A 13,387-nucleotide genomic window follows, 5' to 3' on the forward strand; every position below is an offset into this window, starting at 1 on the left:
CATTTTCCCGCTTTTGAAGTACATATATTATTTTTGTTTCAAAAAAATTTTACGGTGGTAGTCCATATTATAGGGTTAAATAGTTGAAAAAAGTCAGTCGAAAAGTCATATTTTTGAAAAGTCAACTTTTCGACTTTGAGTTGTATGAAAAGTCGATTTTTCGACTTTTGTATTTTATGAAATCTTCTTTTGTTAATATCGACTTTTCCGGCTTTGTAACATTTTTCTAAGTTTTGACTTAAAATTTATGAAACAGAAGCAAAATAAAAGTTTTTTTATTTAGGTTTTAATATTCGATAATATCAATAAAAGTTTAAAGCTTTTGTTTAGTAAAGACACTTCAATAGACATTACTTTCAAATTATCAATGTTGGCAGCACTGCTTAAACATTTGCTCTTCGTTATCGATAACAATTTACAATAATCGAAGATAAACAAAGTCATGATAATAAAGTAAATCTTTAGCTTTGATAAACTAGGTTAAAGCGAAATAAACTATCTTTTTGACAAAAAATATTTTAAAAAAGCTGGGATTGAATTTTAAGTGCCTTAACAACATTGCTGGAACAATGACATTTTTCAAACGCCGTCGAATTATTAACAATAAGCCGCCGTTGCTATTATTTCTGAACGGCGCTGTAATCTCAACTTAACCGACCAATCAGAAAACGATACGTACATTTTGTTTGTAATCACTTCGGAATATTGTGGAAAAAATTAATTGTAGTCAAAAAAATTTGCCCACTAACAAAAGAACACGACATTTCATTTAACAAATATCTATCGAGTGAAGTACACGTAATTGAAAAAGAAAAGCGCCGCAAAAAACTGCAAAAAGTAACCAAAACAGAAAAAACAATTTTCGTGAGCAATGAAGAAAATTAAAAAAACCAACAACTGCAAGCAGAATACGCAATTTTAGTTGTTAAAGGTATACGGAGTGTGTGTGTATGTCATGGATAGGGTTGACTCTGATGTAAACTATGGTCATCCAAATTCAACGTTATCATTATCATTGTTATTACCTTGAAGATAAAATTAATACGGAAACACACGTCAGATTATAACAAGACGCTCAACAGCAAAGATCTATTAAGTGTTTTGAATACAAAAGTTTAAGCAACAAATTTACTATGAATTTTTGAAATTTATTTTTCGAAGATTCTTATTAACACAATTTATTGGAATATATTGAAACAAAACAAGTGTTATTAAATATATAAAACAAAATGTCTACACAACCTACAGTTTTTATAACAGTGCCCAAATATGTGGCCATTACACCTATGCAAGCAGCTGGAACTGCTGTTACCACCGTAGGCAGCACAGCTACTACAGCTCTGCCAAAAATTAGACCAGCTCCCCCTACTCAAACTCCGGTTACAGAACAAGCTAATGATACTACAAATGAGACTCAAGCTCCCAAGGGAAAAAAGAGACGTTTGGATCATTTAACATGGGAGGAGAAAGTACAGAGGAAGTAAGTATTATATTAAAATAAAAGAGTGTGGTTTTAGTGTAGATAAGAAATGGTGATTCATTGTTAATAATAAATATTTAATTAATAGTCAGATGTTTGTTCTAGTTACTAGAATCTAATGTTACTTAGGCCAAAAACTTGTCTATGTATAGATTATTAACTCGTCAGTCTATTAATTTAATTTTTTATTAAATGGTTTATTGAAAAATCTATTGATTAGTCTCTCGACTAGTCCATGATATTGTCTATGGATAAGTTTTTTAAGGGAGAAGTCAACTAGAAGAAGACTAGTTAAAGTCTTTTGAATAATCTATGTTCTAGTCTTTTGACTAGTCTATGGTATAGTCTTTTAACTAGTCTCTTGACTAGTTTAAGAACTAGCCTATGAACATGCCTATTGATTAGCCTGTGGACTGGACTATGGACTTATCTGTGGACTGGTATATAGGCAAGTCTATTGATTTGTTTATGAACTTGTTTATTGACTAATCTATGCACTGGTATATGGTTAGTCTAAAAGTTATTGAAGAATTTTTGACAACTTAATTCATACATTTATTTCTCTCTCTCTTTTTTTAGAAAACTTAAAAATCGTGTTGCGGCCCAAACATCACGTGATCGCAAAAAGGCCCGCATGGAAGAAATGGAACATGAAATTGAAGATTTAACAGAAAAAACACAAATTTTAGTAAACAAATGCGAATCGCTGCAAGTTATTAACGATTCGCTATTGGAGAAAAATCAAAAACTTGATATGGAAGTTGAAATATTAAGACAACAATTGCAAGAATTACAAAAACAACAACAACTGCATCAGCAACAACAGCTCCAGCAACAACAACAACACAAGACTGTCACCTGTGCTGGCTGTGAGTCCTTACTCAACGGATCTGCAGTATCCAATAATACTGACCCTCTGCCGCAGGGCTCAAACCCCAAGGACTCCCAGTCATCACCGGAGACACTCAGCGTATTGAAGTTGAAGCAACAGCTGAAAAAGAGTGCAACAGTATCGTCCCTATGGCGTGTAATAGCTCTCTGCCTTCTCTACAAGATATGCTCTTACCCGACATCGAAATCGACGAAGGAGCGCTCGATGATGCAGAATTTGATGCCGGAAAGTTGGAAGAACTTGCCGAAAGCCTGCTTGCCGATATCACCGCAGACCTGGAGGCAAGCGATAGAGCGTGCAATGCGCCTGCTGCCGAAACTTCAAGCGGAACAGAGCGATTGTTTGGATCAATGGTGGGGTCCACAGCAGAGTGCTTGGAATCCGGCCAACATAAAATCAGCTACAATGGCAGCTGCCTAGAAGCCATTGCAACAGAAACAACAACACCTACAAATCAAACAATTTCAAATCATCATAATTCCCTACAAACACCTGAACTAACATTGGAAAATAAATTTGATAAAGAAACAACTACAGCGCTGCAAACACCAGCAACTATAAACACAACTACAGCCTTAATAACAACAGTTTTACCCGACAACTCAGCAACCGCAACAGTTACCCCAGATACTGTTTATGGTACATACGATGCTAAAACCAACTCCATAACCATAGTCATGGACGATGTGGCAGTTCCGGTTAGTGAAGCTGTTGAAGAGATTTACTGTGATGGTGTAGCCGCCGCCAGTAGCTCTACCGATGAGGTTGTTTGCACTTCAGGCATGGCTTCACCCTCACAGGTTTATCTTAATGTTACCACCTGCTCAGATGACGAAGAGGACGAGGATGATGATGTTAATTTCAATCTCGATCCCATCGAGAAATTTTTATGTCCTAAACGTCCTTTAGTCTCACCTCTAGCGAAATCTCCGGCACCTTCGCTACACTCTGCCACATCAGATCATGGTTATGAATCTATAATTGGTTCCCCCTCACCACCCAGCCATCATTTTGAGCCTTTAAGTGAGGATCTCAGTAATGATGACTTTAGTACGTGGCCAGCGGGTTTTAATGAACTATTTCCCAGTTTAATATAGAAAATATTCAATTTTGTTTGACAAAAGAATGCTCTCTCTATTAGGTTCTAGTTTTAGCATCGTAGTTTTTTTTTTAAGTTTGAGTTGTAAGTTTAAAACCAAGACGCTTTAATTTATTGTTACAAACAATTAGTGTAAATCTTGATATAAATAGTTTTTAAGGCTGTTAGTTGTTAAGTTTAGTTGTATAAGTTTAATTATAATTTTAGTGCTGTAAATATTGTAAGTTGAATTTCTATTTATAATTTATTTTCCAATGCATTGGAATATATAGTCCCTTAAGGTTATAACCATTTTTACTGCTTAAATTTAAATTATTATTGAGAATAAAAATAATTGTTTAAATTTTTGCAGTAATCAGGGTTTATCTTTAGGTTTTGTAATTTAAGTTAGTAAACTAACAATTATGTTTATGCTCAAGTGTTTGTTCAGAATTAAGAAAATGATTAAGAAAAAAAATAAATTTTGTGTTTTTTGTAAATTTTTAAGATTTTTCATTTTTATAACAAGGATCCTAAAGGACACAAAAGTAGGTTGCTATAGGCTAGATTGTTGATTAGACTTTAGTCACGACTATATATAGTCTAGACTATAGACTGGACTATAGATTTGACTATTGACTAGACTAAAGGCTAGACTGATCTATAGATTACACTATGAACTAGTCTATAGACTAGACTATGAACTAGTCTATAGACTAGACTATGAACTAGTCTATAGACTAGACTATGAACTAGTCTATAGATTAGACTATGAACTAGTCTATAGACTAGACGATGAACTAGTCTATAGACTAGACGATGAACTAGTCTATAGACTAGACGATGAACTAGATGAACGTCTAGTCTATGAACTAGATGAACGTCTAGTCTATAGACCAGACGATGAACTAGTCTATAGACCAGACGATGAACTAGTCTATAGACTAGACTATGAACTAGTCTATAAACTAGACTATGAACTAGTCTATAGACTAAACTATGAACTAGTCTATAGACTAGGCTATGAACTAGTCTATAGACTAGGCTATGAACTAGTCTATAGACTAGGCTATGAACTAGTCTATAGACTAGACGATGAACTAGTCTATAGACTAGACGATGAACTAGTCTATAGACTAGACGATGAACTAGTCTATAGACTAGACGATGAACTAGATGAACGTCTAGTCTATGAACTAGATGAACGTCTAGTCTATAGACCAGACGATGAACTAGTCTATAGACCAGACGATGAACTAGTCTATAGACTAGACTATGAACTAGTCTATAAACTAGACTATGAACTAGTCTATAGACTAAACTATGAACTAGTCTATAGACTAGGCTATGAACTAGTCTATAGACTAGGCTATGAACTAGTCTATAGACTAGGCTATGAACTAGTCTATAGACTAGACGATGAACTAGTCTATAGACTAGACGATGAACTAGTCTATAGACTAGACTATGAACTAGTCTATAGACTAGACTATGAACTAGTCTATAGACTAGACTATGAACTAGTCTATAGACGAGAATATGAACTAGTCTATATACTAGACTATAAACAAGTCTATAGACTATTCTATAGATAAATCTATAGACTAGTATATAGTCTAGTCTATAGCCTAGTCTATAGACTAATCTATAGTGTAGTCTATAATTTAGTCTACTGTCTAGTCTACTGGACTATAAACTATGGACTAGTCTACAGACTAGACTACAAACAAAATTATAGACTAAACTATAGACTAGTTCATAGTCTAGTCTATAGACTAGTTCATAGTCTATTACCGCCTAATATCTACCGGCGATTTCATACCACACGTAGACTTTATAGAGCCCACCTGTCAAGCATCTCAAGAAGTTAAATTTTACTCAATCACGTATGTATGAATTAATTCGGCCCTAAATCTCTAAAAGAATCTGAGAACTAGGTTTCATTAATTTGTTTTCAAACTTAAATGTTTGTTGGGCAAGACAAGACTTGTTCTATAGCTGTTATAAAATGTTTGTCAAAAATGTTCAAAAATTGCATCAGCCAAAGTAGTTGACAATTTTCTTTATGAGCGCTTGAGTTCTTATAATTGGTACACGTATGTATGCCTAAACATACATATCAACCAAATTAACAATGACAAAATTTTAAGATGATTTGGAGGAGAAATTCATTAGTTACACACAGTGTGGATAGAAATTATAGGGTTGTACATGTTGTATGATTTTAATTTTTTAATAAAACAGGTCAATAAGTTGTAACTTAGAGACCAGAGTATAGTTTTATAAAGACGTGCAAATATGGCATCAGAATTTGTCCATAAGAACAGAAATCTTTAGGTTAAGATATCCCACAGTGTGAACGGAATATAACCAAAGTTAAAACTTTATTTTGAAGGCTATAAATGGGACTTTGAGACAATATTATAGATTTTATAATAAAAAAAATGTGACAACGCTGTGTAAAAAGACGAATTTGAATTTCAGGATCAGAACTTTATACCTATATAGTCTTCTTAAGGAATCCGAGTATGACTTCTGAATTTGTCCATAAGATTTTTAGGTTAAGATATGTATGTATTTCAAAGATCGAACAAGTTATAACAAGGCTTAAACCTTTATTTTAAAGTCAATATATGGGATTTTAAGTTTTTATAATAAAAATATCTATAACGTTCTGTAAAATGGTGAAGATGGCCTCAGAATTTGTCCATAACATCAGACATTTTCAGGTTAAGATATCTCAAAGATCGAACAAGTCATAACAAGTGTTAAACCTTTGTTTTGATGACAACATATGGAGCTTACCCATAGATTATAGTTTTCTTAAGACCTCAGAATTTGTCTATAAGATGGAAATATCTTTAGGTTAAGATATTTCAAAGATCGAACATGTTATAACCAAGGTTAAAGCTTTATTTTGAAAGCAAAAGCATAGGATTTTTAGACGGCAAAACAGATTTTATAATGAAAATGGCGATAATGCTCTGTAAATTGGCGAATATGACCTCGGAATTTGTCCATAACATCAGAAATATTTAGGTTACGATATCTCAAATATCAAACAGGTTATAACCAAGGTTAAAGCTTTATTTTGAAAGCAACAGATAAGACTTACCCAGAGATCCGAGTATAGTTTTCTAAAGACCTCAGAATTGGTCCATAAGATGGAGATATTTTTAGGTTAAGATATCTCAAAGATCGAACAAGTTGCAACAAGGGTGTTAAATCTTTTATTTTGAAGCCAAAAGCCTAGGATTTTTAGACGGCAAAACAAATTCTATAACGAAAATGGCGATAATGCTCTGTAAAATGGCGAATATGACCTCGGAATTTGTCCATAACGTCAGAAATATTTTGGTTACGATATCTCAAATATCAAACAGGTTATAACCAAGGTTAAAGCCTTATTTTGAAAGCAGCGGATGAGACTTAGCCAGAGATCGGAGTATAGTTTTCTAAAGACCTCAGAATTGGTCCATAAGATAGAGATATCTTTAAGTTAAGATATCTCAAAGATCGAACAAGTTGCAACAAGGATTAAATCTTCTATTTTGAAGCCAAAAGGATGGGATTTTTAGACAAAACATAAGTTATAATAAAAATGGCGATAATGCTCTGTAAAATGGCGAATATGACCTCCGAATTTGTCCATAACATCAGAAATCTTTAGGTTAAGATATCTCAAATATCAAACAGGTTATAACCAAGGTTAAAGCCTTATTTTGAAAGCAGCGGATGAGACTTAGCCAGAGATCGGAGTATAGTTTTCTAAAGACCTCAGAATTGGTCCATAAGATAGAGATATCTTTAAGTTAAGATATCTCAAAGATCGAACAAGTTGCAACAAGGATTAAATCTTCTATTTTGAAGCCAAAAGGATGGGATTTTTAGACAAAACATATTTTATAATAAAAATGGCGATAATGCTCTGTAAAATGGCGAATATGACCTCCGAATTTGTCCATAACATCAGAAATCTTTAGGTTAAGATATCTCAAAGATCGAACAAGTTATAACAAGGGTTAGGACGTTATTTTGAAGGCAAAAGATGAGACTTTAAGACGAAATAAAGTCGACTACGCTATGTAAAATGGTGTCTTTTTCAAACTCTAGACTAAGACAACTCGAAGACCTGTAATGATGAACAAATTTTGAAACGGATTCAGCGGAGAAAATACTTCGAGGTGTACAAAACCCAAATGGAACAAGTTTTCTTTAAGGTTTTTTTTTAGTCTAAACTTTTATTTTATTGTTTTTAAAAAAATACGTCATACATTTTAAACTAAAAATAAGTAAAATACGTAATAGTAAGTAGTAAGAAATAAATTATATACAGATAGTCTAAAAAAATAGCTTAAATTTTAAATGGATTAAATGTTTTTTTAAACGTTAAATGAGTATGATTGCAACGCTTTTTATGTTATTCATACATTACACGTTAGAGTAGTTAATTTATTTTTCTTGTTGTTGTTTTTTCTAGTATAAAATAAACTAATTATTAAATATAAATGTTTGAATTCTTTATATTACTTTTTATTTATTGTATAAATGATTTCAAGGGATCAAATTGAAAAGCCATTTTTATATAATTATAAAAAAATTGTCAATTTTAGTAAAATTATATGAATTATTATAAAAAAAAACATATTTTGAAAATAAAATATGTTGATGTTGTGGTTAAAGTAGTGGACACACACACACACATACACTTACAGAGAGATTTAGTTAATTTTGAAAATAAAAAATATTATTTACAAAATTTAAAAAACGATTTATCAAACAAAAGCCAAATTAACTAAAATTTAAAATTAAAACAAACGGTGGGAAATTAAAATTTAAAAGTAGAATTAAAAATTCGTTTTTGAGTTAAAATTTAAATCATTTTGGGGTATAAAATTTAAAATATATTGGGCACCAGATAATTACGTGCTATACTACGATAACGCACCCACGACGAGTGATAACGTGAGGTATTTCTGGCATTTACACGGAAGCAGCGATGAACCAGTAATAAAACGATTAAAGCTAAGCAAACCAAAGGTGGCCAAGCAAAACGCATGGCCAAGGGTAAACCTAAAGCAATAATGGCTATAATATCACCCAAATAGTTGGGTTGACGCACACGACCCCATATCGGACCCAAAAGTAAACGTTTACCTTGGAAAGTGTGTATGGTTTCAATGTTAGCGAAATGTGGATGATTGGGTTGTACACGATATTTGTATTTGATGGCATTACTCAAACGTTTCAAGCCCAGGCCCAAAGTCAATAACAGCAAGGGAATATAAGCTGCAAATTTACAGTTCAAAGGAGTACGATGCTCATAAAAGTATTTGGCCACAGCTGACAGTAAATAGGGTGTAGCGGCATAGCGCAAAAGCAATAAACAACCAAATCCCTCTCCCTGCAGTTCAAATGAAGAAGCCAAATGATGCTCAAATACAATAGAATCCAAAACATATAGCAAAAGCATAACGGCACACAATAAAGCGGTGGCATCATATTTTAAATGACTTACAAAATAGCTAACGTTCTCTACAACTCCCTCAGTTTCTTTGGGCAACCAAGGTAATTGTACATTTTTGTACAACAAACAGACAGCATACATAAAGGTAGATATTAAAGAAGCTTTATAGAATACCTGCTTGAATTCCACTAAACCCAACCATTTGGGATTTAACTGGCGTCCCAAAGCATAGTCTATCAAAACATTACCAGACTTAGCATAAACATTAAAAAGAGCCGCATCCTTTTGACGCAACATATCGGAGCGCACATAGGCCCATAAGGCCACCACATAGGCATTCAATAAACCATATATACCAAAACGTACATAGTTTTTAACAATAAAATCTGCCACAGGATATTTTAAATACTCTGCTACAGCAAATGCCAATAGGAAAACTATAGTCATGGGTAAGGCATTAAATTTGTATTCGGCGGCACCTGGCAAACGTACACCGCGACCGAAAAGAAATGCCGATAAAACAAAAATGCCAAAATGATAAGCTAAATAAGTGCCCACGGTTTGTCCATTAAAAACATCCTCAAACCAATAGTTTTTATCCACAAGTCCTGTGAAATGAGGCTGCTTAAACTCACACTTCTGGGAAGAACAGCACCATTGCAAATAAAACACCAAGCCGGGTATTACTAACATAAGCAAAGTAACACCAAACCAACCACCGAATTCCTTGGGCACCGGCAACTTACGACAAAATGAGGTTGGCTGTGCCACACTAGTAGCATTAAAACTTTTAAAATGTTCATCTTCCTCATAAACCATGCCCTCGTTTTCTTCAGCTATAACATCTTCTCTTTCATTAACTTCGGAATCGGAAAATTCTGCTTTTGAATAACGATCATCACCATCGTATACGGAACGTGATACTGAACGGCTGTAACGACTTTCGCCTTCTGTATGTTGGCTGGGCGTAAACGAGCCCTCACGTGTTTCTGTACCTCTACCGCCTGTACCTCCGCCTGTTGAGAATGTTTTCGATACAGAACGACGTATATAATCGCTTAATTTATTGATGTCCGAGGAGCTTGTTGTGCGTATTTCAACAGTTTTTTGTGTAGTCGAACTGTAAGAACTTTGGGTCGATGAGGTTGTTGTTATTTTACCTGGTGCTCTGGTTGATGTATTTGTAGTCAGTGTTGTTGGTAAATAAGTGTGTGTGACTTTTACCTGTAAAAAAAGAAGGAGGAGAAAATATAAAGTTAATTAAAGAAGTTTTGATTTTACAATTAAGCTGAATGGTTGTTTAAATCAAAATATTCAGGAAACAATACCGTAACTATTCTATTATCATCTTGTCAAGCTTTAAAACCTCGACTTAGTTAAAAACTGAGTCTTTTTTAGACATAATTATGCTTTAGAACAGAAAATCTCACTATATTTTCTAAATGGATGGAAAATGAATAACTATTTTCGAAAACTGAAATTAAAGACCTATACTGCGATGTTGAAAACTCGATATGGAATTGAGTTACAACGCACTGGCCAACAGCTTTGCATTAATCGGAAATGACACTGTAATTGCGGACGCAGTAGTATTTTGTTTTCAAATGCTTGTAAAGACCTCCAAGCACAACATAGACGTGGGATGTTGTGCCTTGTTACTCCTTAAGAATCATCTATACACTCCCAGCACCTTTTGTGGATGATACCACATTTGTCCTGTAAGATAGTCAAACCACTGATGCTCCGGTATCAGATAAAGGCTGTTAGTATGTTGGTATCAAATAGTACCAACTACTGATGGGCATATTAATGACTACAGTTTATGCGTTCTTTGGATGTAGTAGAGGACTCCTCCTCGCTTCGCTCCAGTAAGCCCTTGGCTTATTTGAGACGATATCTCTTCACTTTACAAAGCATTTCGGACGCACAACAATCAAATTCTACAACTTTTTCAGTGTAAGTGGAGGTATAATGATCTCGAAAGATTGGTGACAGGTTTCGGTTTACAAACAGCCAGCTTGGCTCAGTTACTTGCGGTTGAAGTTGCTCCAGTAGCTTTCGGGTTAGACAAGCCTGACTAAACTGGAAATTAGCCTGGAATTGACCACAGTCTTTGGTATCCGCTGCGGGAATTTGGTGTCCGGTGATTGTTAAACACCGAAACGGATTGAAGGACATTATTTATTCTGACATCATTGGAAGCAGGTTTTACTATTTTGATTTGCTATCAGAACTATAAGCTATAAAGTGTCCACTGGCAGCACTTATCTACATATTTGTCTTTCTAATCTGTCCTCTCTGGTAAAGATCAAATCATGATCCCCTAACTAATGTTAATCCGAAAGAAGTATATCATAAACATTCGCCCACAAATACAGTCTTATTTATGTAGTTGTATTTATTAATCGTTTATGAAAACAATCTTTTCAAAAGTTATTTTCTTAAACAATAAAGAAAGTAAAAAACTGATAACAAATCTGTACAGATAAAATGAAAATAAGTGAAAATATGAAAACTTTTATTATCTTTCCAAATACCTATAAGATTACTGAACCTTCCTTAACCTTCTTTTTTTTTTAATCATTACACGCTTATCTATAAAATACAAAGAATTAAAATCAACAGTAATATAATCCAAAATTTTGCTTTTTTGTCAAACACAACACTCTTATCTTAAAAAGTAAATACTAATGAGAGATAAGGCAAGTATTGGAGAAATTAACACTAATTAACAATAGCTTTAGATTAATATTTTAGACAATGAATATTAAAGATTTTATAAACAAACAATAAAACGTTTTTTTTAACACATTTAAGTACAAATACTTTAGCTCAATAGAAGGCAACAAACAAAATTTCATTGAATTATCCTCAAAATTGGGATCTGTAGTGTTTATTATGAATAAAATGTACAAACTGTATTTGCCAAACTTTACACACTACAGTAACCCTATTTTCACTTTTTAAATTTCATTACAATTCATGTGCATTTAATTCTATTTCATCGCGTGTGCTGTATATTTCTTTTTTTGCAAATAAACATTAGTTTTACGTCTGATAGTAGCACACACTAAGTACATAAGCAACAACAATTATTTATAAATAAACAAGTTTGTCTTTTTTGTATTAATATAGTAATGTATTTACCTCAGCTTCTTCCTTTGTGGATGCTAAAGCTGGTGCTGCTGCCACCGCAGCTGGCTGTACTGTGGGTATTGTTGAACGCGGCCTTGAAGATCTGCGCACCGGTGAAGTGCGAGTTCTGGCCGGTGAAGTGCGAGTTCTAGCCGGTGAAGTGCGTGTACGTGCCGGTGATGCCCTTCTAGAGGGTGAGGATCTAGTAGTGCGTCCTGGTGATGCTCTGCGTGTTGATACTGAAGAATCTGTACTTGCTGTTGAGGCGGTACTTATGGCCGCACTTCTTCTACCCCCTGCCGAGCTGCTGCCGCTGGAGGCAGTTGCCACAGGAATAGCAGTTTTTGTGCTTGTTTTTGCAGCTTCTGCTGCCTCTTTTGTAGGTCGACCTCGTGTTGTACGTCGTGGTTTGTCCATTTTCACTTGATTACGTTTCCTTTGGTTAACAACTGCAAATAAAAGCACACACTTGATTTTTTATTATTTACGTTTTTTTTCTTTATTTTTTATCACAATTATTTATTTATAGACCTATTGCTTGCGTCTATTTCTGTTTAAGGTTCATTTGGGTTTACGGAAAATTTTTTCTATTTGTATTTTCCCGCCTAAAGCGTCTCGACTGTACTCTCACCATCCAACTTTTTGTTGTTTTTTGCGTTTAAACTTAGATTTTTATACTCACCTTTAATAACTTTATTTATATTTCACTTTATTTTGTTTTCACATAGATGGTTTTTGTATTTTTTATTATTTTTTTGTGTTTTATTTAATTTTTTCCACTTTTTCGTCAAGAAAAACTATTTTTATGTCGCCCGACAAACAAGCCAAGCCGATAACAGAGACCTGCGCCGGTTCGACTAAGAATAGCCGCCGAAAAATCTCAATGACGCCGCCGTAATTTTTCAACATAAGACGGCTCGAAATCATTCGCCCAGGGATCGTAAATAAAGGTGAAAGTACACAACATGCGTTGTACGCGGCAGCCCGTTATAGGCTTCTGTCAAAAAAGTTGAAATAGTATATTTTCATTTAACAAGTTACACACTGCAGTTTGTAACGCGTCTGCCGCGAAAAGTTCAGCAACTTTCAACTTTTGACGAGTCGGCAGCTGATCAGGGTTGTATTATGTTTTGTGTAGAATAAGAATAAACTAAAATGAAATAAATTTCACCTACAATGAAAGAAAAATAAAACAGTAATAGTCTTAAAAAACATTAATTCAAAATGACGCGTGGTGTGTAACTTGTAAAGCGCGAAAAGTTTGATAAGCGTAAAAAGTGTAGCCGCCTCAACGCGTGTTGTGTACTTCCACCTTTAGCTGCATGTTATACACCA

The 13,387-nt window shown here is 34.1% G+C and overlaps 2 protein-coding genes across 3 annotated transcripts; one reads left to right on the plus strand and one right to left on the minus strand.

Annotated features, from left to right (window-relative positions):
• The first annotated feature begins 679 nt into the window (after nucleotides 1-679).
• Nucleotides 680-3,469, plus strand: LOC119610662. The gene is given in 3 exon segments (XM_037965977.1): nucleotides 680-1,480; nucleotides 2,060-2,566; nucleotides 2,569-3,469. Coding segments are annotated over 3 exon segments (1,659 nt in total). The 5' UTR covers nucleotides 680-1,229.
• Nucleotides 3,470-7,673: 4,204 nt separating this feature from the next.
• Nucleotides 7,674-12,900, minus strand: LOC119610663 (lamin-B receptor). Of its 2 annotated transcripts, none has more exons than XM_037965978.1 (3): nucleotides 12,735-12,900; nucleotides 12,065-12,501; nucleotides 7,674-10,141 (listed from the first exon to the last, which is right to left on the minus strand). In XM_037965978.1, exons 2-3 carry the CDS (start codon nucleotides 12,467-12,469, stop codon nucleotides 8,348-8,350), a joined length of 2,199 nt encoding a protein of 732 aa, XP_037821906.1. In that variant the 5' UTR covers nucleotides 12,470-12,501; nucleotides 12,735-12,900; the 3' UTR covers nucleotides 7,674-8,347. The 2 variants fall into 2 exon arrangements, with proteins under 2 accessions (XP_037821906.1, XP_037821908.1); XM_037965980.1 differs by having other exon boundaries at nucleotides 7,721-10,141; nucleotides 12,065-12,520.
• Between the last annotated feature and the right edge of the window lie 487 nt (nucleotides 12,901-13,387).

This window comes from Lucilia sericata, unplaced genomic scaffold (assembly GCF_015586225.1).
Source record: "Lucilia sericata isolate MDLA Ls3-8-SP2 unplaced genomic scaffold, ASM1558622v1 Contig001260F_arrow, whole genome shotgun sequence".
Lineage (NCBI taxonomy): Eukaryota > Metazoa > Arthropoda > Insecta > Diptera > Calliphoridae > Lucilia > Lucilia sericata.

What these genes read in the sequence shown, in the direction of transcription:
- LOC119610663 (XM_037965978.1), bottom strand. Translation starts at nt 12,469, where the DNA reads ATGGACAAACCACGACGTACAACACGAGGTCGACCTACAAAAGAGGCA. An exon ending in CCACAAAGGAAGAAGCTGAG is followed by an intron (nt 10,142 to 12,064) that starts GTAAATACATTA and finishes CTTTTTTTACAG; the next exon opens with GTAAAAGTCACACACACTTA.